The following is a 21104-nucleotide window of genomic DNA, read 5'->3' on the forward strand; positions in this document are numbered from 1 at the left end:
ACATCGGTCCTCAGTGCCCATGTAGAAACTAATGGGGGCCTTGCGTCCCGCCAGGCAGGCTTCCGGCCTAGGCACTCCACCGAGTCCGTCGTGGTGTCGGTCCTGAACAATCTCAGGGAGGGCATGGACTATGGCAACTACCAGGCTCTGGTGCTCCTCGATCTTTCCGCCGCATTCGACACGGTGGACCATTCCATCTTACTCTCCCGTGTCGGTGCGGCGGGGATCGGGGGCTCAGCCCTGGTCTGGTTATCGTCCTTCCTGAGGGACCGCACCCAGGCGGTCCGGTTGGGGGATTTCTCGGCCACCCAACTCAAGGTCACTTGTGGTGTCCCTCAGGGCTCTTCTCTTTCCCCCCTCTTGTTTAATCTCTACATCTATCCTTTGATTGCTGCGCTTCAACAACTGGAGGTCACTGTGTTTAATTACGCAGATGACCTCCAGCTTATCTTTAATCTGTCTTCTTCCCCTCATTCTATCTCCAATTTTCAGTCAATTATGATTTTCATCAGAGACTGGATGAACCACAACCATCTGAAGTTGAATCCAGATAAAACAGAACTGGTCCTTACGGGTGGTTCCTCCAGTCCCTGGAACTCTTCCTTCTGGCCTTCTTCTTTGGGTTCCCCTCCTGCACCTTCTTCCTCAGTTAAAACTCTGGGCATTAAACTTAATAACCACCTCAATCTTCATTCTCAAATTAATTCTGTGGTTTCTTCTTGCTTCTTTATTCTCCGAACTATCCGCTCTGTCTCTCGCTTTTTCTCTCCTCTCGCACTTAAGCTAATCATGTCCTCTCTGGTTATTTCCCGGCTGGACTACGCCAATGCCCTTTACAACGGCATCCCAGCGTACAGCCTGCGGAAGCTCCAGCTGGTTCAAAACCAGGCGGCCAGATTGGTGTATGGCCTCCCCCGATCCCATCACTCTACTCCCCTGTTGAAAGCACTACATTGGCTACCTGTGAGGGAGCGTTCCCTATTTAAAACCGGATGTATGGTCTTTCAGGCGCGCCAAGGGACTGCCCCGGCCTTCATCTCCTCCTTAGTTAAAGAGTACATCCCTGTCCGCGAGCTTCGCTCATCCACACAATCACTCCTTCAGGTTCCCCGGTACAGACGCAAGAAATGGGGTGGAGCCAACTTTTCTTTTTTGGCACCCTCCTTTTGGAATTCCCTTCCCGATCACTTGCGCCTGGCCACACATTACTCCTCCTTTCGTAAAGATCTTAAGACCCTCCTTTTTACCCAGGCCTTTCTTAATGTAACTTGATCTTTTTACTCTTTATCAGTCCTGGATTTTTACTGCTAATTGAGCCTCCAAAGCGCCAAGAAACCGCATGGTGTACGTTGCGCTATATAAATATTTTAAATTCAATTCAAATTCAAATTCATGTCTAAGAAATATGATCCTACGACCTGCAAGGAGGATGTCATCCTTCCATACCTTCTGCATCTGGCTCAGTTGGGCCTTAATTTCCATTCCATTAAGGTTCCTCTGGCTGTATTGACTGCTTACAGAAAATGCCCTTCGCAGGCGTTCTTCTTCCAGATCCCTGTGATTAAGGATTTTTTGGAAGGATTGAAGAAGGTGTTCCCTCCTGTTCGACTTCCTTCACTGGCATGGGAACTGAATGTGGTGCTGTCCAGGCTGATGAAGGAACCTTTCGAGCCTATTCACAAGGCTTCGCTGCAGCACCTGTCGTGGAAGGCGGCGTTCCTCGTGGCCATTACATCGGCCCGCAGGGTGTGTGAGATTCAGGCGTTATGTTGCCAAGAACCTTATCCTGTGTTTCATGCTGCTAATGTTGTTATGCGTACACACCCTAAGTTCCTTCCCAAGTTGATGTCTGATTTTCGTGTTAATCAGACGATAACTTTACCAACTTTTTTCCAGAATCCTTCCACTCCAGCGGAAAGGTCTCTTCATTCCCTGGATGTTAGGAGGGTGTTGAAATTCTATCTGGATAAGACTAAAGACATTCGCGGGTCTGACCAATTGTTTGTCAACTATGGGTCAGTGAGGACTGGTCTGGCTACTTCGAAGCAATCTATCTCTAGGTGGATTGTGTCGTGTGTCCAGCTTTGTTATCAGAAAGCGAATAAGACCTTAGGGGTAAGCCTAAGACTCATTCCACCGGGGGCAAAGCGGCCACTACTGCTTTGCTTCGTAATGTTCCCATTGCAGAGATCTGCAAGGCTGCCACGTGGAAGTCGGTCCATACCTTTGCTAAGCATTACTGTCTGGAATCTGATGCCAGGGCAAATGCTCAGGTCGGACAAGCTTCGCTGCGAAATCTGTTCGCATAATAGTGTTGTTGTCTTTTTCTCCACCGCCGGGTTGTTTTTGGATGGGCTTGCCATTCAATTCACTAGATTATGACTATACACAGAGATCCCCTACTACAGAAGGAGTAGTTTCTTGCCTGTAACTTCAGTTCTGTAGTAGGGTTATCTCTGTTATAGTCATAAGCGCCCGCCCTCCTCCCCAGTGGAGAAAGTGATGAAATGATGAATGCTACAGGTCTAACTGATCTACCTCCAAAAAGAACTGAAAGTGGAGGGAGTTGCTGTGCATTCTGGGATACCAGGAGAGTTCTGGAAAGTTTCCTTAAAGGCACGGTATCCCTTTTTAAGCCACATAATGGCAGCCTATGGGGGCTTGTCTGTCCTGTCCTTCCTCTCTATCATTCCAAGGATTTGGTGAAGGGGGGGGAGTGTTCTCCATGGTAAAACCTGGCAGACAGGTCTAAAGTGGGATATTTTTTGGAATATCCTTGCATTTCTAGTTGAAGTATTGGACAATGCAGCCTTGCATGTATAGGCTGCATTATTTGTCTTTAATTTTCTCTTAAGTGTCTATGCAGTACTGCAAAGAAGACAGCTTAAGAGATTATGTTTGTTTGCTCCGGGGTCCCCACACATGAGCGGGACTATTCACTAGATTATGACTATAACAGAGATACCCCTACCACAGAACTGGAGTAACAGGCAAGAAACTACTCCTTCACACTCCCTGACCCCCCCAAACATAGCGGTAACATCTCTGTTTCCATCTACACTAACAGCACAGTCTTGATCCAAACCAATAACGACAACCTAGAAGCGTTCCCCTCCCTCTTCCCCACGCTCCGCAATGCCCCACCACATTCTCACAGTGCCCACCTGCCCACTCTCGTATTCCCTGATAGCCCTCCCCTCCCTCTGATTGCACAAGAAATTCACAAGACATCTGCCATGCGAATCATACTCCCCCCCCCCCCCCTCCAGAAATCAACCGACACTCCGTCCACGCTTTCTCGAGAGGTCTCAACTCTCTCCCCCCCCCCCCCCCCCCCCCTATTGCACCAGAGCTCGGTCTCAGATGAGGCTCTGCAACCTCATACCGGCCAACACCCACGCCCCCGTCCACAACCCTCCATCACCACAAGACCCCTGACATGCAAGCCAGTCTCTTGTCCCCAAACATCACCCTCCACTCTGTCTACACCTCCCCAACAGCGCCAAATTCTCCACCAAATCTATTCAGAACCCCGACACAGATGAGGCTCTCCAACCCCCCAATCTTCACTCCAGGACTTAAACAACATAATTCTAGGCGACCTCAAATTAAACTGGAAAGATGAAAACATTGCGCTAATCAAATCCCTAAATGATCACCTAAGCAACCTCGATCTCAAACAACACTGCACAGAGAAAACCCACATCAAAGGCTCCACCCTCTACGCCATTACCGCTCATGCAGATACTGTCTCCATCAACCTCACCTTGCCTGTGGACTGGTCAGATCACCATATCATTCTGTTCCACCTAAACCAGAAGGTTCAAGACCAACCCTGCGCTCTGGACCCTCCGCGCTTGGTGGAAAATCTAGGCCAAATTCCACTTGTAGACCTGGAGGAGAGGGTAAGCTCCCTTTTCCCCTCCCACACGGGTAATCTCTCATTAACAGAACTTACTTCTCAGTACAACACCACAATGACCTCCATTATGGACCAAATAGCCCCCTGAAACTAAAAAGATCAAGAAACATTTGTCTAGATCATTGTTCAATACAGACTTAAACTCAGAAAGAAGAGAACTAAGAGCGGCAGAAAGACTGTGGCAAAACAACCCATCCACAATCCTACGAGCTAGACTCAAAGCAGTAAGAGGGAAATACAATAAACACTAAAAAATGACAAAAAAGTCCTTTTGCAACGCCCTTGACAAAGCCAAGAACAGACCTAAGGAACTTTTCAGCCTCATCAGGCAACAAACCTCCAAACCCCCCATGATACAAGTTATGGCCTCCAAAGACCTGTGTGACAACTTTGCCAATTTCTTCATTGACAAAATGTCCAAGATTGAACTCTCCTTGGACATACAAAGCAGTCCTCACGACAGTAAAGCGTCCACTGAGTTAGATGTTTTCACTCCCAAGCACCCTCCTAACTTATGGAAATCCTTCAACCCCATCTCTGAAGCAGAGGTCATCAAATTGATCTCCAACACCAAACCCTCAGCACACATCATGGATCCCTTACCGACCCAACTAGCAAAAAAACGTACATTATGCCTAGCCCTGCACTGGACTAAGATTACAAACAGCTCCTTGTGTACTGGAATCATGCCTGACTGTCTCAAAATCAGCCAAGTCACTCCTCTACTGAAAAAAACTGGCTCGGACACAAACGAGCTGAACAACTTCAGACATTTCTCCAATCTCCCTCTCCTGCGAAAATTATGGAAAGATGTGTTCTCCTCCAACTCACTCAACACCTAGACAGCACCAACCTTCTCGATCCTCATCAATCGGGGTTCAGAAAAGGTTACTATACAGAGTCTGCGATCCTAAATGTAATAGACAACATGCACAAATCTCTTGACAAAGGCCAGTGCTGCCTACTCATACTCCTGGATCTATCGGCAGCCTTCCACACGGTTGACCACAAACTACTCATCAAAGCACTTCAAGAAAGAGTAGGAGCAGAGGAGGTGGTCCTACAGTGGTTCACCTCTTTCCTACAAAACCATACACAGAGTATAAAAATCAATAACTTTTCGTCTGACTCACTCCCCGTGGGTAGGGTTGTCCCCCAAGGATCAGTACTCTCCCCACAACTTTTTAACATCTATATGGAGCCTCTTACCTCCATACTAAAAAAACAACATTCCCTTCCACCTCTATGCAGACGATACACAAATCTATCTGGAAACCTCCTCCATCAAAGATATCAAGAGACTGAACAACACTCTACGAGATGTCCAGCACTGGCTCTCTCGCAACCATTTCAAGCGAAATCAGGGCAAGACGGAAATCCTCCTCATCTCCAACAAAGAGAAGAACCCTCAAATCACAGAATGGATAAAAGCCATCGAGGCTCTCAACCACAACCTCACCCTAGCTGATTCTGCAAAATCATTGAGAATTACTCTGGTCCCCAAACTAGATATGAACAAGCACATCAAAAACTCTGCAAAGATCGCCTTCCTCAACCTTAAACTACTCAAAAAAATAAAACCATTCATCCCTACGAGTGACCTCAAACAAGCTACACAATCCATGGTACTGTCCAGACTGGACTACGGGATTGCAACCCTCACAGGAGCAGCACAATCCCATCTTGCTCCACTCAGATCAACTCTGAACGCAGCAGCCAGAATGGTCACCGGAGTAAAGAAATATGATCACATCTCGCCTGCACTAAGAGAGCTAAAATGGCTTCCTGTTGTAATGCGTGCCAATTTCAGAACTGCCTGCCTCATGCACAAAGTGTTGTACACAGGGAAACCCGCCTACCTGGCTGCTAATCTTCAGAAGGCCAGTCAGTCAAGAACCCTAAGGAGCTCAAACACTCTACTCCTTATCCCACCGAAATCACGCAGGCAAAAAAACGTATCTCGATCCTTCGCAGGAAGTGCGCCGAAAATATGGAACTCCCTTCCAGTCCATATAAGGATTAACCCCTCCTACATAAAATTCAAAAGGCAGCTCAAGGACCTCCTCCTCACCCGATCTCTCTCAAATGGATAGCTACAAACCACAGTAGCACATGGACACTCTGTAATCAAGGAACTCTACCCCGCCCCCCACATGACTACCTCCCACCCCCCCTCACCGATAGAACCTCTCCATGAGTCACTGGATCCTCAACGACCACTGAAGCGAGGCGTCATTTGTTCCCAGTACCTTCTACTGTGATAAAGGTCATATGCTCCCTGTACATTGTACTGAGATAACTTACTTTACGAGTAGCATTTTGCACTCCACGTCAATATTATGTGATGCTTCTTGGGACATTGTATATACCAATTGGCTTAATGTATCCTACTAGTGATTCATGCTGTAAAGCGCTCCGATAACTTGTGGTCTGGCTAGCGCTATATACAACTCATAAAATAAATAAATAAATAAATATTCCAGAATCAAATGCTGTAAAACATCTCAGAAAGGCCGGATTACAAGTTTTTGACATTACCTTGTGGCATGGCCTGCGAGCATGCAACAGACGTTCTGTTCTAGATAACAGGGACCCTACAGGAGTAATATAGATGGCGGTGCTGAAACATTAGAGTGCTCACCATCTTTTTTGTCTTCTACATGTCCGTCCCACTGATGGATGGTTTATTGCCTCAACCAATCATAGAAGGCAATGTCTTAATTATTGCAAACAATTGGGAAAATGTTAAATGGGGCACCATCTGGACCAGCGAAGCGGCACTAAAATGAGTCTACGATAGCACCGCTCCTGCGTTAGAACTCTTTAAAGGTAATACGAATTGTCCAACTAGACTGCTAGAAATCCATCACACGCTGTGCTTTGACCGTAAGGGAATTTTGGGGAACAATACAGTGGGGACTAGACCTCAGAGTGGTCCAACTCTAATTGCCGGCCTGGAAAGCCCAACCTTATAAATGCTAACACATTTGGTGACAGTTATATAATAAAGGCTCTGAGGACCTCCTATAGAAATGCAGGATTAAGACCAAAGCACAATCGACCAGCCATTTTTATTTCTTCTGATCAGGTGCAAGGATGTAAACATAAGTCTGTAGCTTATATGTAGCTTTTGTTGACCTGCAGGCAGCGTGCAACACAGTCCCAAGAGATAAGCTGTGGCAAGAGTCTTCTGAGCTGATGATTCCCTCTTATCTTTTAACCATAGTTAGGCACTTGCACGCTGATAATTTCGCACAGGTATATTGTGTTCTACATAGGGAACTTTCAGGAAGAAAAGATATTATAAACGTGGGTCAACAGTGATGCGTTTTATCTCCAACTCTTTTTCTTTCTTTAATTAACGGCTGTGCAAACTTGCTGACAAATTGCAAGAATGATTCACTCGTATTAGCAGGGCTGAAGGTACCCGTGCATTTCTTTGCAGACAGCACATTGTTAATCCACAAACGCAGAGAGAACTCCAGATAGGAATCAAGAACTTTGATAAATGACCAAAAAATCTAACTTATGGGATTTAACCCCAACAGGAAGTCACGATGCAGGCTAACCCTGCATGGTAACACTCTAGAAATAGAAAAGGAATTTAACTACTAGGGTGTAAGATTATTTGACACCAACTTGTGGCATGAACAAACTGCAAAGAGCACACTTTTGTTAAATCACAGGGCAGAGGCCATTGCAAGTTTGTTAGACGAATCTCATATTATTCTGTGATCTACAGGGCTCAGGATCTTAGTGCTGCCCTGTATGGTGTAGAATCATAGAGTAACTTTGGAGTCGAAAACTTCGGGAGAGCTGAGAACAACTAAATAAAATCTTTGTTGATGCTGTCACTGCGAGTAGATATAGCCTTAAGCCAATAGCTGAGTATGCGAGGCTAATGTCTCTGTTGTATTGGACAAGAATCTGGCCAACAAAAGAACTAGATCATTCTAGAATGGGGTCACGACATGTCATCGGCAGACCACAAGCGCCCATTATCCCTTGGCTGAGGTATGTTAAATCTTCACTGGCATACCTGGGGCTAGAGTGCTGTTGGTCAAAAACAGTGTCAGTGTTACCAGGCGCCTCTTATTGTGAAGAGGAGATTCGGCATTCTGTCCGGGACATACAAACAAACTCGGCGTCATTGGGTAGAGTAACTAGTATTATAATAAATATGAAAACTTATTATAACTTTGAAGAAAACTGTATGTGAAGTTCAGACTGCAGGCTTCATATGATACCTTTTGCAAGCTGTTGCTAACATCGGACTCTGGATCTGAATTGTGCCCTATCTGTAATATTTCTGATGAAACTGAAGAGCATGTTTTATTCTTTTACCCAGTGTATAAGCAGTCCAGGGCCAGATGGATTAAAGCTCTCCGCTTATTTGGGAGTAAGGCAATACAGCAAAGTGAAGCGTTAAGTATATGCAAATCGGATACCATCATGTTATGCTACACAAAACTATGACTCTACACATGTCAAAGATTGGGGCTAGTAATTGTGACTGTGACCATAAGTATTGTTCCTTATTTCATCTAAGCTATGTTTCAAGGTTGACTGGTGTGCAGATTCGTTTTTCTCATTGCAGCATTTATTGCAGAACTGCGTAGTGGAAATGTATGTGCCTCACTGTTGCACACCATTTGGTAATTTCAATCGCTGAGTGGCAAGGGAATGAATGGGATACAACCTTACTAAGAAATACCTTTTCTGCATCTCCCTTCCATTTTCTGTCCAATTCTCTCTTTTTCCTCTCAGTTAATCTTTTAATCAATCTGTTTCTCTTTAATTATACATTGCTCCCTTTCAAAGCGATTTTATGTGTTGGAATTCCTATTTTGTATTGTATGCTATTATTTATAGCTTGCGTTACTGAAGTAATTCTTGCCTTTTATTCTGCAGGATTTCTTCATCAGTATGACTGAAACTATAAAATACAATGACGATGACCACAAAACTATCTTCTTGAAAACATTAAATGAGCAACGCCTTGAAGGCGAGTTTTGTGACATTGCTATTGTGGTGGAAGATGTCAAATTTAGAGCACATCGGTGTGTACTTGCTGCTTGCAGTACATACTTCAAGAAGCTTTTCAAGAAACTGGAGGTGGACAGTTCTTCAGTGATAGAGATAGATTTCCTCCGGTCTGACATTTTTGAAGAGGTTCTGAATTATATGTACACTTCAAAGATTTCTGTCAAAAAAGAAGATGTAAATCTGATGATGTCTTCTGGCCAGATACTTGGAATACGATTTTTGGATAAGCTCTGCACTCAGAAACGTGACCTTTCAAGTTCTGAAGATCCCACCACAGATCCAAAGAATAAGTATTCATATGACACAAGCTTAAAAACTAATATTGCTGTTGTAGAGTCGAATGACACCCAAGACGATGATGTAGAGGAAATTGGAGATCCGGAAGATAGTCCATCAGATGACACAGTTGACGGAACCACCCCAAGTCATGAAGAGGAGAAATCACCAACTTCCACACTGAGAGTACAAGAGGCCATTCTGAAAGAACTGGGAAGTGAAGAGGTTCGGAAAGTAAACTGCTATGGTCAGGACGTGGAAGCAATGGACACCACCGAGCCTAAGGACTTGGGATCCCCAACCCCTCAGACGCTGACATTTAACGACAGCATGAGCGAAGTCAAAGATGAGCAAACACCAGCATGGACAACGGCTGCCACTGACATGAAATTTGAGTATTTGCTTTACGGTCATAGGGAACAATTTGCCTGTCAAGCATGTGGGAAAACATTCACTGACGAAGCACGGCTGAGAAAGCACGAAAAACTCCACACTGCAGACAGGCCATTTGTGTGTCAAATGTGCACCAAAGCCTTCACAACACAGGCTCATCTGAAAGAGCATTTGAAAATCCACACAGGTTACAAACCTTATAGTTGTGAGGTGTGCGGAAAGTCTTTTATTCGGGCACCAGACTTGAAGAAGCACGAAAGGGTGCACAGCAATGAAAGACCCTTTGCATGCCACATGTGTGACAAGGCCTTTAAGCACAAGTCTCATTTGAAGGACCACGAAAGGAGGCATAGAGGAGAGAAGCCTTTCATCTGTGCATCTTGTACTAAAGCATTTGCCAAAGCCTCCGACCTAAAGCGACACGAGAACAATATGCATAGTGAGAGAAAGCAAGTACCCGGTGTCATTCCGAGTGAAACAGAGCAGCTGCAAGCAGCAGCAATGGCTGCTGAAGCCGAGCAACAACTCGAAAGTATAGCTTGCAGTTAATATGTCAGCTTGTCTTTCAAACATTGCCTTGCAATTTACAAAGCTAAATTCCATTTAAAAATGTGGAAAATATGCCAGTAAAATGATGGGTATAGAACATGTTTTCTTTTTTACCGGACTGATGACTTTTTGATAAATACTTTATAGAACTTTGCTGCTGACGTGTTCCATTTTTATAAGAAAAGGTTTTCTTAAAAGAAGTCGATATGTTTCTTATTTACTTTTCTTGAGCATCAAGATAATACTGTCTAATTCTTTCATTGCAATTAAATAAACGTCAGGTACTCAGTGAATTTGTTTTACGTGAAAGCAAAAATCAAGGCTTAAAATGGGGGCAGTGAGTGCTCTTAATCATAGAACACTAATTTTGTAACTATTTTTTCAAGAAAGCAAATCATCAGTGTACACAGACTGTAGTTTATCTCAGAGAAGAACGTTTTTGGTAAGATAACTAACTTTGGATAATTCAATGTACTAGTTCCGTAGCCACAGAAAAGCAACGAGAAACCTACTTCCTTTTTAAAATTGGCCGTTTTTAATTTTCTACAACGAAATTGCTTTTGATGTATTTCCTTCTTTAATCCCCAAATCTCTTTTCGTAAACTAATATTGGTTAACTGTCTGCATTTATGTGACTGATCTTGCAAACCCTTGACTTGAGGAGTGTGAGGCTATACATTCTATAGTCACACGACTTGACCATATCAGAACTAAGCACTTGCCCGATTTGTCAACCGTGTGTCCCAGAAACACAGCCGTTTTTATTAAGTTTTTCTCAGAAAGTTGGACACCTGTTTAAATTTAGCTTCCTGGTTGCTTCACTATTTTCGGTATACACCCCAGTGTACAGGTGTGTGTGTGTGTCTGCGCATGTGTACAACCTACTTGCGCTTTTAGTGATGGAGGGCTTCCGTTTTTGGGGGCATAATAGAAATATACCAACATTGAGGAAAATCAGATCTACATTCACATCACAGTAGAAAATATGTATGGCCTTTCTTTGTTTTCATGTTCCAACTAAATACATTTTCATATTCCACATATGATACCTGATTGCTTTACTGTAAGGACTTTTCAGTCACTATGGAAAACAGGTTGTTTGTGATACACCCTCTATTGGGTGATACTCATTTAAAATTAGTTTAATAAAATATGTATATAAGCTCAAGATTTTCTATATGCTGTGTGTATTTGTATGTTTGCGCATTTATTTGTTAATAAATGTCCCCATATATTTATTATTAAATACTTACTAATTCGTTTTTATTACAGATGAGTGCTACACAGTTCATCTGGGAAAACATGACAATTGAATATACCATTTATATTTAAACACATTGTTTGCCTGAAAATAAGGAAAAGTCCACCCCCGGGTCATTTATAGGGTCAAACGCTGCCATTATTGTATTTTATAGTGTTGATTTCATAAGGCAGCTTTAATACATTTTTACTGGGGATTGGCTGGTAAAACATTTGATTTGGATGTGGGCTTGTAGCTCTGAACGATTCATTCCCACGGATGGGCTAGGTGATGACGCGCATCCGCATTGATAATTCGAGGGTGAAGATTTCACACTGTCTATGGAATGATTTCATGCTGGTGGTTAAAAGCAAAAACATAGTCTTTAGCCCGCAGCTAAAATGATGAGGATGAGATTCTGCTGTGTATTCCAAATACACTGTAATTGATTGATTTCAAATATGAAACATGTATATCACAACCAAAATCTACAATGGGATAGTGAACGTTGCAGACCCTAGTCACGTTTTAGCCTGTGCGTTTCTGCCTAGAGTACTATCCACAGACCCATTAACCACTAGAATGAGTTTGTCAATGTCCCATCGTGTACAGGAGAGACAGGATATTTGTGTCCCTAATATGTGGAAATGACATCCGTCTAATTTTAGGCTCTAATTATTACATGTAGCGAACAAGAGAATTGTTTTGACCAGGAATCATCACCGCCACCCCACCCCTCCCCTCCCCCTCAAATGCCAGTGCACTCGATGCATGGACAAGGGCTGCTTCAGAAACATAAACATATCAAGTATGTGGTTGTGCATCTCACGTTAAAGAAAATAGGAGGGAATCCTAGACAAGAGACTAAAGAACGATGACTCAAGAGAATCAGGGGAACTATAAAGGCAGGTCACGTTTGAACTGGAGAATCTTGGAGAATCCAGTAAAATAAACTAAGTTACCAAGCAATTGTAGATTGACTCTCACACTTCTTGTACGATTTGGCAAGTGAGTGTACCGGAAATGATGTAGCCTGAAGAGGACTACATAAACAAAAGTTTGAACGAGGGTCTAGGGGCATGTTTAAAGACCACACATAGACACAGGCCCCGACAGATACACTATATTAACAACAAAAATGTCTATGGGTCTAAGAAACTCTACTATACAATCTGTCCAAGGCACAACTAATAATGAGACTTGATAGTGGTTAAGGAAGAGAATGTGTGCGCTTATGTGAAATTACAGGCACAGCTTGATGTCACTAGGGTGTAAAAAGTACCCATCAGTTCCAGCTCGGTACCCCCCTTGTCATCATCTGGGTTCTCCTTAACCCTTTCGCTGCGGCGGCTATTCCGCCGCAGTGCTAACGGGGCGGGGCGGCCGCGCGGCGGCCGCATGCTGGTGACAGAACCGCTCCGTCACCAGCAGCGGTTGAGCGGTGCTGGTGACGGAGCGGTTCCGTCATGGCCCGCCCCGCTCAATAGAACGCTCAGCGCAGGCCGCTCCGTCATCAGCACAGCCCAACCGTAGCTGATGACGGAGCGGTTCCGTCATCAGCAGAGGAGGGGTTAAACCTAGGAGAAAAAGGTGTCAACCACCTGATGTTACTGTGGCTGTCGCCCAACCATTCTGAAATGGCTTTACTGATAGGGAGTACCAAAATAGATGTATGTGAGGGTAACTGGTTTGCAGTGCATAAGTGTGTGTAAGTGAAATATATAACATTTGAGAGAAGAGAGTAGAAAAGAAAATTTAATGATGTCTCTCAGATCTTCCAAGTTTTAAAAACAGTGTGAATCCTAAGCAGGTTTAACAAAATAGCTGCTTTTAAACGTAGACGGTCAACATGTTTCAGAATGTGGACATTATTTTTCCACTGCTTTCTTCAGGACCATTAATTCGCTACTGCAAAATCGGGAAAACACCAAAATTGAACCATATCACCTGATTTAGGTAATGTGAAATATCCTCCAAACAACTGAATTTTCAGATCAGGATTATAGTGCCAAGGACAGGCCGCTGAGAGAAAAAGAAGAAAAAGAAGACAAACAGAACAATAATGTCAATCACAAATCGTACATTTTGTTATCATGTGCTTTGTCGTTTGAAGTATGGGCAGAGACCCATCACTTAGGAAGAAGAGATCCGCTTACCACAAGTTCCGTGGAAGTTGATTTGGGCATATTACGGGCAGGAAATTTTTGGCAAATATCACAGGAATTATTTAATGCTAAAAGTTTGATTCACAACACGCTCAATATCACTCGTGTTTCGAATATTTGTCATAGGTGGCACCTGATAACGATGTTACCCTTTCTCAAAGGTACGTCCACTGTGTGTTATTAATAATACACAGTGGACGTACTTTTGAGAAAGGGTAACATCGTTATTAGGTGGTCAACAAAAATGGCGTCCGGATGTGTTTTCCTCGCCTCCCCAGTCAGCTTAGAGGGACGCCAGGGAGAACCGTCGGACAGGTTGGTGCTAAAATTAATGCGTGTGACGGATGAGTATGTTTCACGATGTTCTTACTAAGACTTTCTCGCCTGTAGCCCGCATGAGTATGCAAAGAGTATTAAAGCAGCCTGCGAAGGATTGTTTGTATTGCTCTACCATAAAATCAGAGAGGTTCCTGTAACTATGCGACAATGTATATGTAATTTCCCTGACTTTACAGTGCGTTGTAGTGAGAACGTGCGCTTGGTTACAGTACGAGCTTAAAAGTAATTGGCGCAGCAATATCGCGCTTTCTGGGTCCATAAATGGAAACTGAGATAGTTAACAGACATGAACCCTGACCTGGTGAATAACCTGCATGTAAGCGTTGCAGTGCATAGCGCCTTGTAAGGGATTAAGAATATGTCGTTTTGAGCACTGATGGAACTGTGTTCTATCGGGCGGACTATGCAATCGAAAGCAATTCCGGAGTAGCTTTTATCATCTATGGTGTATTAGCTCTATGACATAATACCCAATCTACCTACTATTAGAGCATCACATACCACTTAAAAATGCCCTGACTTGTTATGCTCATTGTTTTTACTAGAGCAGTGCTCCACTTACCTGAGCTGCTGCCAGGTTGGGTGATGCATTATCCTAAACGGATCTCTTCTTCCTAAGTAATGGGTCTCTGCCCATACTTCTGACGACAAAGCACATGATAACAAAATGTACGATTTGTGATTGACATTATTGTTTTGTTTGTCTTCTTTTTCTTTCGGCGGACGGTCATTGGCACTACAATCCTGATCTAAAAATTCAGTTGTTTGGAGGATATTTCACATTACCTAAATCAGGTGATCTGGTTTAATTTTAGTGTTTTCGCGATTTTGCAGTAGCAAATTAATGGTCCTGAAGAAAGCAGTGGAAAAATAATGTCCATACATGCTGAAACATGTCAACCGTCTACGTTTAAAGCAGCTATTTTGTTAGACCTGCTTATGATTCACACTGTTTTTAAAACTTGGAACATCTGAGAGACATCATTACATTTTCTTTTCTACTCTCTTCTCTCCAATTTTATATATTTCACTTACACACACTTATGCACTGCAAACCAGTTACCCTCACATACATCTATTTTGGTACTCCCTATCAGTAAAGCCATTTCAGAATGGTTGGGCGACAGCCACAGTAACATCAGGTGGTTGACACCTTTTTCTCCTAGGTTTAAGGAGAACCCAGATGATGACAAGGGCGGTACCGAGCGGGAACTGATGGGTACTTTTTACACCCTAGTGACATCTAGCTGTGCCTGTAATTTCACATAAGCGCACACATTCTCTTCCTTCACCACTATCAAGTCTCATTATTAGTTGTGCCTTGGACAGATTGTATAGTAGAGTTTCTTAGACCTTTAGACATTCTTGTTGTTATTATAGCAGCCTGAAGAGGTCCTCCATCTTGCTTTTATTGTACTCTGGGTGTTCTTCTTTATCCACGTATGTTGACAGTGAGACAACAGGCATGCATTTACCCCTAGCGGTGTGTTTTTGTTCTTTCTATCCATCCTACAGTGCTGCAAAGAGCCTTGCTATGCTACAGATTGAGGTTGTAATACGTTGTGCCACTCAGACTGAAAGTGTGTAGGTGCTTGCTCAACTTTGACCTTCTAAGTATCTTTCTGCAGAACTTTCATCATCTGTCACACCCCTTGGTGGTAGACCAGACATAAGCACTTCAATATTTGCAGGACAGCCTGTAGAAGACTGAGTTATTAACTTCGGTGGGCACAGATGCCTAGCTACTTTGTATATTTAATTGATGGCGTGTGTATTCTTGACAACTCAATTTCTTTTGCTCAGTTTAATGGGGATTCTACCATTAGTGTTTGATTCTGGACTTGTGTCCAGCATTTGGTTCGTTATTCTTGACATTTTCTTAGTGGACCCCAATCTTTGAACAGTAATTTTAAATAAATATTGGTGGAAGGGCATCAAAGTGAAAGGAGCTGACTGGTAGCAAATTGCTGTTGCCGGGTCCTCCCAAAAAGAAAACGTAAAAGAAAAAAGTGCAAACGGAAGGAGTGGGAGAGCAACTATAGTGTGGGTGTTGATGGGACAACACAGAATGCGTGGGTGGCAGAGATTCGAAGGGCATAGCTGTGCATGAGTGAGAGAGCAAGAAAGCACACTCATTCCTGTGGAGTGCTGATAGAAAAATAAAAAAAATAGTTCCATGAATGTAAGCAGTGGATGCATACAAATCATCTAATCAAAAGGATGGTAAAAAAGCTATGCTGCTGGATAGGGACAAGCAAGAATGGGCAGGGAAAGCCTCTGAATAAAAAGAAAGCAAATGAGATTGACAAGAAGACCAGCAAATGGTAAGGAGTCGGGTGGCCTAATGCTAACTGTAAGTGTTACCAGTGTGCACAATAGGGTTTTGGCAATAGACAGCTAAAAGCTGACCTAAAAACCAACTAGATGAGCCCATCGAAGTTAGGACAATCCTATGTTTGTCCAGAATCTAGCTATGGACTGATGCCAAGGTTTGACTTCTTTTGATTTTGCAGTCCTTATCACCAATCACCATAACATCAAGGATCCTTTCGATACAGATCCCCAGAAGTTAAACAGATCTCTTACTCCCTTCAAACATCCACCAAATATGCTAGCTGATGTCTGTCCATTTGATGAGTTCAGAAGGACTTGCAGGGGAGATGCAGTGCATCACCACAGGCGTAACGTAAGCCTTAATGGGACATTTGTGGTTTGTTCATTTATAAGGTTGTTCTATGACTTAAATTTGTTCGGTTCCATAGTTTCCTCTACTCCTTTTCGGTCAGTTGAGATCCTTGTCTGCCTTCGGTTTGTATTTCTATTTGGTTTTAGTCTGAAGAAAATTTAGCTTCTGTGGTTTAAAGCAGAAATCGGTTTGCATCCAAATTATAATGGTTTGATTGTTAGAGTTACTTTATGCAGTTCTGTGATCTTAGGAAAGCCTCCCCATGTAATTTGAACTTCTTGGCAATATTGGCAAATCCAAAATATTTTTTTCTACATGCCTCAAAGTACCCACATTCTCAGGATATGTTAAATGTTATTTGCCCCACCATCTTGCTTTTAGGTTTTTTATTGCCCCACTCACATTCTGTTCATGTTGTGGAACACATAATTTACGTTGGTAGACAAAAGCCAACATGTACAGTACTTTTGTGTTCTGATCTGAAAGTAGCTTTATTCCGTACATCCTTTAATCTGATAATAGGGCCATAAAAGTTCTTGCCATCTCTTGAACCCATGACACCATAATTTTAACAACTCAAAACCACAAGGAAAGAGTTAACATCCCCTAAACTTGGTGCCTTGGGTTAGTCTCACACCAGTCCACTGCATGTTGCAGTATGATAGCTTATTAGTAAGATTCAATTCAATGCACAGAGCCAACTTCTTCAGAGAGAAGTTGTAATCTTCAAAAAGGTATTTGACAGCTGTCCCATTCCAGTATAAAGTTAAGATCTGTATTTCCAGATCCTTAATATAGTTGTAGGGGTTCCCCCCGGCACTATATAACAATATGAGGAGCTTTATCCTTTTAGTTAGTGCCACCCACCCTCTGATTATTCACTATTTGATTAAATGCTTCATATATTTAGTCACCTTCCTTAGAGCCCTTTTTACATTTTCTGTGTACACTCCTCTTAAACGTTTGCTGATCTTTATGCCTATGGAGTTAGAGCACGTACTAGGATTTCATATTAATGGCTCATGATGTTCATTTGAGTTACATCAGGAGAGGGTTACATAAATGATTCCTACCAATTTAAACCAAGACCAACCACCAAGCTAAAACCGTCAGTTAATTTGAGGTTTTGGGTGAAGACCCTGGGTAAGCTTAGTCATGTGCAACAGCATGTTGTTGGTGTGATGAGTGATAACATGCATCTCTCCATGGCAATTAAACTTGTTAGCTTGAATATCAATGAATTAAACTGGCCAATGGATCTAACACCTAGTCAGAAAATATGAGACAGAGTAGATAATATTATCTGGTTAATCCTCGTGTCTAAAGTGACTCCGAGGATGTGGTGTTGGTGTGAATAAATGCGGTGATGTCGGTGTGAATAAATGCCATAGTTCCAGAATACAGCAACTTGATCCAGTTAAGGATGTGGTGTTCCAGCTTAAAACCTTTTGGTGATATTGATTGATTTATGTACTTTACTTTATTTTACACTGCAATTCTGGTCCAGTCAATTCTAAAGGTACTGACATAGCTACCTTAATTCAAACCTTAGCAGAAATAAACAAGTTCTTCAAGGAAACAGGCAATTATTATACAAAATAAAATATTCACATAACAGTAAAACTCAAAGCAATTTGAGTTTTTGACCTTTTGAATTACAGTCTTCAGACTGTAATTCAAAATGTCATAAACTCAGTAGTTGGTGCAAAGATGGAGAAAGGAGGTTCCACGGTTTAGCTGCTGCCACAGTGATGGGTTTACTGCCACCTCCTATCACCTCTTTGGGATTAGGGTCTGACACTGAATTGAAGGTCCTGGTATCATGTTGAAAATGAAATTGATTCAAAATGTTCTGTGAGACAAAACTGTAAATGGTCTTCCAAACCACACACTGAATTTAAAGGGCCTCATTGCGACCTTATAGCAGAGCAGTGATGTCGCAGTGGAAACCGCAGTGCCACCGCTCCGCCGAAGGTCGCCGCTGCCTGCCCGCCAGATTGCTAGCATTCAGTGGTCTGGCGAGTGGGCGCCGTGGCGGTTCCCCCTGCTGTGCCCACCACCATGGGAATGCCTCACAAGGTTCCTGCAAGGCATGGACTCGAAAGTCCATGCCTTGCAGAAACCTATTTGCATGCACACAGGGGGGCACATGTTGTATGACCCTGTGTGATTCACATATGTTTGTTTCCTCTCCACCAGGTGTTTCATGGCGGTGCAACCGCCAGGGAAAGCCTGGCTGAGAGGAAACTCGTAATATGTGTGACAGGACCGTGGCGGGCCCGCCAAGCATATTGTGGCCTCTGACCGCAGCTTGAGGTCCTAGTGCAGTTCTTCTGCCCAAATCTCTGGATCCACCACCCACCACGAGTCCAGCAGTCCGCGGACCGCCAGACTCGTAATCTGGTCCAAAATGTTTATAGGGAAACAACTTACATGCCCAGTCACAGGGGATATGACCCTTTTTCCAAAAGCTGGAAAGAATACAAAAGCGATGATTTGGCACTTCCCAAAAGCTATCATTCTGTTTGTGGGGAGCAGAGCAAAAAGGAAGGACATAAACCAAAACCAAATTGACAGAGAGGAATCAACTATGAGGAGAGAGGCAAAAGATGGAGAGGAAGGACAAAAAGGAAAACCTCCATACAAACTTATGCTGCCTGGTGTCATATATAAACACACCTACATCTCAAATCAGTAAAACCAAGTTACAGAGAGTAGGGAATTGCAACAGTTTATCCAGTCCCAAGCACTGCAGTGCGCGGGCCAGTTTAAGAGTGCTATATAGATTGAGTGCAATTTTGTAATGCCTTATGCAATCTTGGACCTTGTCTGACTTCCTGTAAATTTTTGTTATTCAAAGAAAGTCTATCCTCTGTGGCAGAACACTTGACAATAGCATTATGATTTGTAAATTCCAAATACATTCATTATTGTTGATGTTGTGTGTCCACCCCTTTGCCAAGCCACTAGTCATGAAGATGAGGCCTGAGAATTGTCTCAGCACCGACTTAAACTGTGCCAGATGTGAAATTGGCAGGTCTGAGTGATCTTTAAAGTCTCTTTGTGGCAAGTTGTGGAGGAGCGCATTGTCTCGCCCCTCTTTCTCTCTGAATGCTTGGGTCATAGCTATCTCCACTTTCTGAAGGTACGGCTTCACGCTCTTCACAGCCAGTGCCCGTATCAGCCCAGCAATTCACTTCATTGATCTTTCTTAAGTGCAGTAAAGACCTTGGTTCATTCGTGCTGTAGAGCCTTAAGACATTAAGGCTTCATTATGGAGACACTGTGTCCTTCTCAATTTCCAGCCATCATTGCTTTCTGGTCTTACCATTCCTTCAACAGCACCTGACTAGCTTGAATGTTACTTGTTGCTTTATACATCAACTGAACCCTCTCCTTGCTGAGGACAAACTCATGATCTACCAAGTCATGTATGGAAGATCTTGGGGTTCCTTTCTCATCTATCCTCACCGAAGAGATCAGAAAAGGCCATGGTGCATGTGCAGATATTCAAATTAACTAACACATGTGCTCTTCTGCTGTGTTTCTGTAGGATGTCCCACTTCCTGGCTAGTAGTTGTTCTACAAATACCATCATTCCTTTCAGAGTCTTATTGACTCCCTCATCCAATCCATTGATTTGACATGGTAAGCTGCAAAAAAGGTTTAGCTGACAGCACTAGGGAATCCAGCTGGTGAAAAGATGTCAGTCAGAGTCTTCTACCTCAGGGACAGTTGTGCTTCTCACTGTAAAGGTTCCCCTATATATTTTCATGTGCACCACAACAACCAAGATATATTTGTTGTTGCAAGATATGGTACGCTCCCGTAGACCAACGATGTCTGCTACTACCCTCTCTGTCCTTCTGAATTAATTCTCATCCTATGAGTAGGCCATGAGCACCAAAGCATCCTACTGCCACACGAGTGCCAAGCCAATAGAAGTAGCTACATTTTGTATGTTGTACCCGCAAAGTGACCTGATGAGGAAATGTTTTGGGTTAGTTGAATTAATATGCACTAGAGCTGCTTTTTGCCTATCAACCTCTTCTTGTTCCAGCTTATATTGATTTATTATGGGTTTTTATAAAGCATGTTAATCACCCCCTAGTGCAGAGGTCTTCAAACTTTTGTAGGTTGAGCCCCCCAGCTGAATTCTTTTAGATGTTGGGCCCTCGCCACCACCTGACAGAAATTTCTGAAATCTGGTACACTACATAATCGACCGCCACTCCTGTATTGACCTAAAATAAACTTTTTATATGGATGTTGCATTACGATTAATGTATGAACAATTGAATGAGTGCACAGCTTGTGTTTCCGTAGTTACTTATAGAATTTGGGTGCTCCGTGGGTGGCGGCCAACGTCCCTGGGCGCCTGATTTATAGATTCTGTGGTGTATCCCTAATGAAACATCACGGATATCCCCTTGGGCACACCTTGTTTTCCTCCCTTGCAATCAGAGAATTCCACACGTTTTTATTTCT

General features: G+C 43.1%; 1 protein-coding gene across 4 annotated transcripts in view; it reads left to right on the top strand.

Moving 5' to 3' along the window:
• ZBTB14 (zinc finger and BTB domain containing 14) overlaps positions 1 to 11432 on the top strand; it is an 83381-nt gene extending 71949 nt beyond the window's left edge. For 3 of the 4 annotated variants that reach the window (XM_086965510.1, XM_086965509.1, XM_086965511.1), the window contains one exon: positions 8834 to 11432. In XM_086965510.1, the coding sequence (XP_086821636.1) occupies positions 8834 to 10186 (1353 nt within the window). In that variant the 3' untranslated portion in view covers positions 10187 to 11432. Of the gene's footprint in view, positions 1 to 7171; positions 8377 to 8499 lie in introns of those variants that run through there. The other variant, XM_086965512.1, reaches the window with a different exon arrangement.
• The last annotated feature ends 9672 nt before the right edge of the window (positions 11433 to 21104 follow it).

The sequence above is a fragment of the Lissotriton vulgaris genome, chromosome 4_1 (genome assembly GCF_964263255.1).
Source record: "Lissotriton vulgaris chromosome 4_1, aLisVul1.2, whole genome shotgun sequence".
Lineage (NCBI taxonomy): Eukaryota > Metazoa > Chordata > Amphibia > Caudata > Salamandridae > Lissotriton > Lissotriton vulgaris.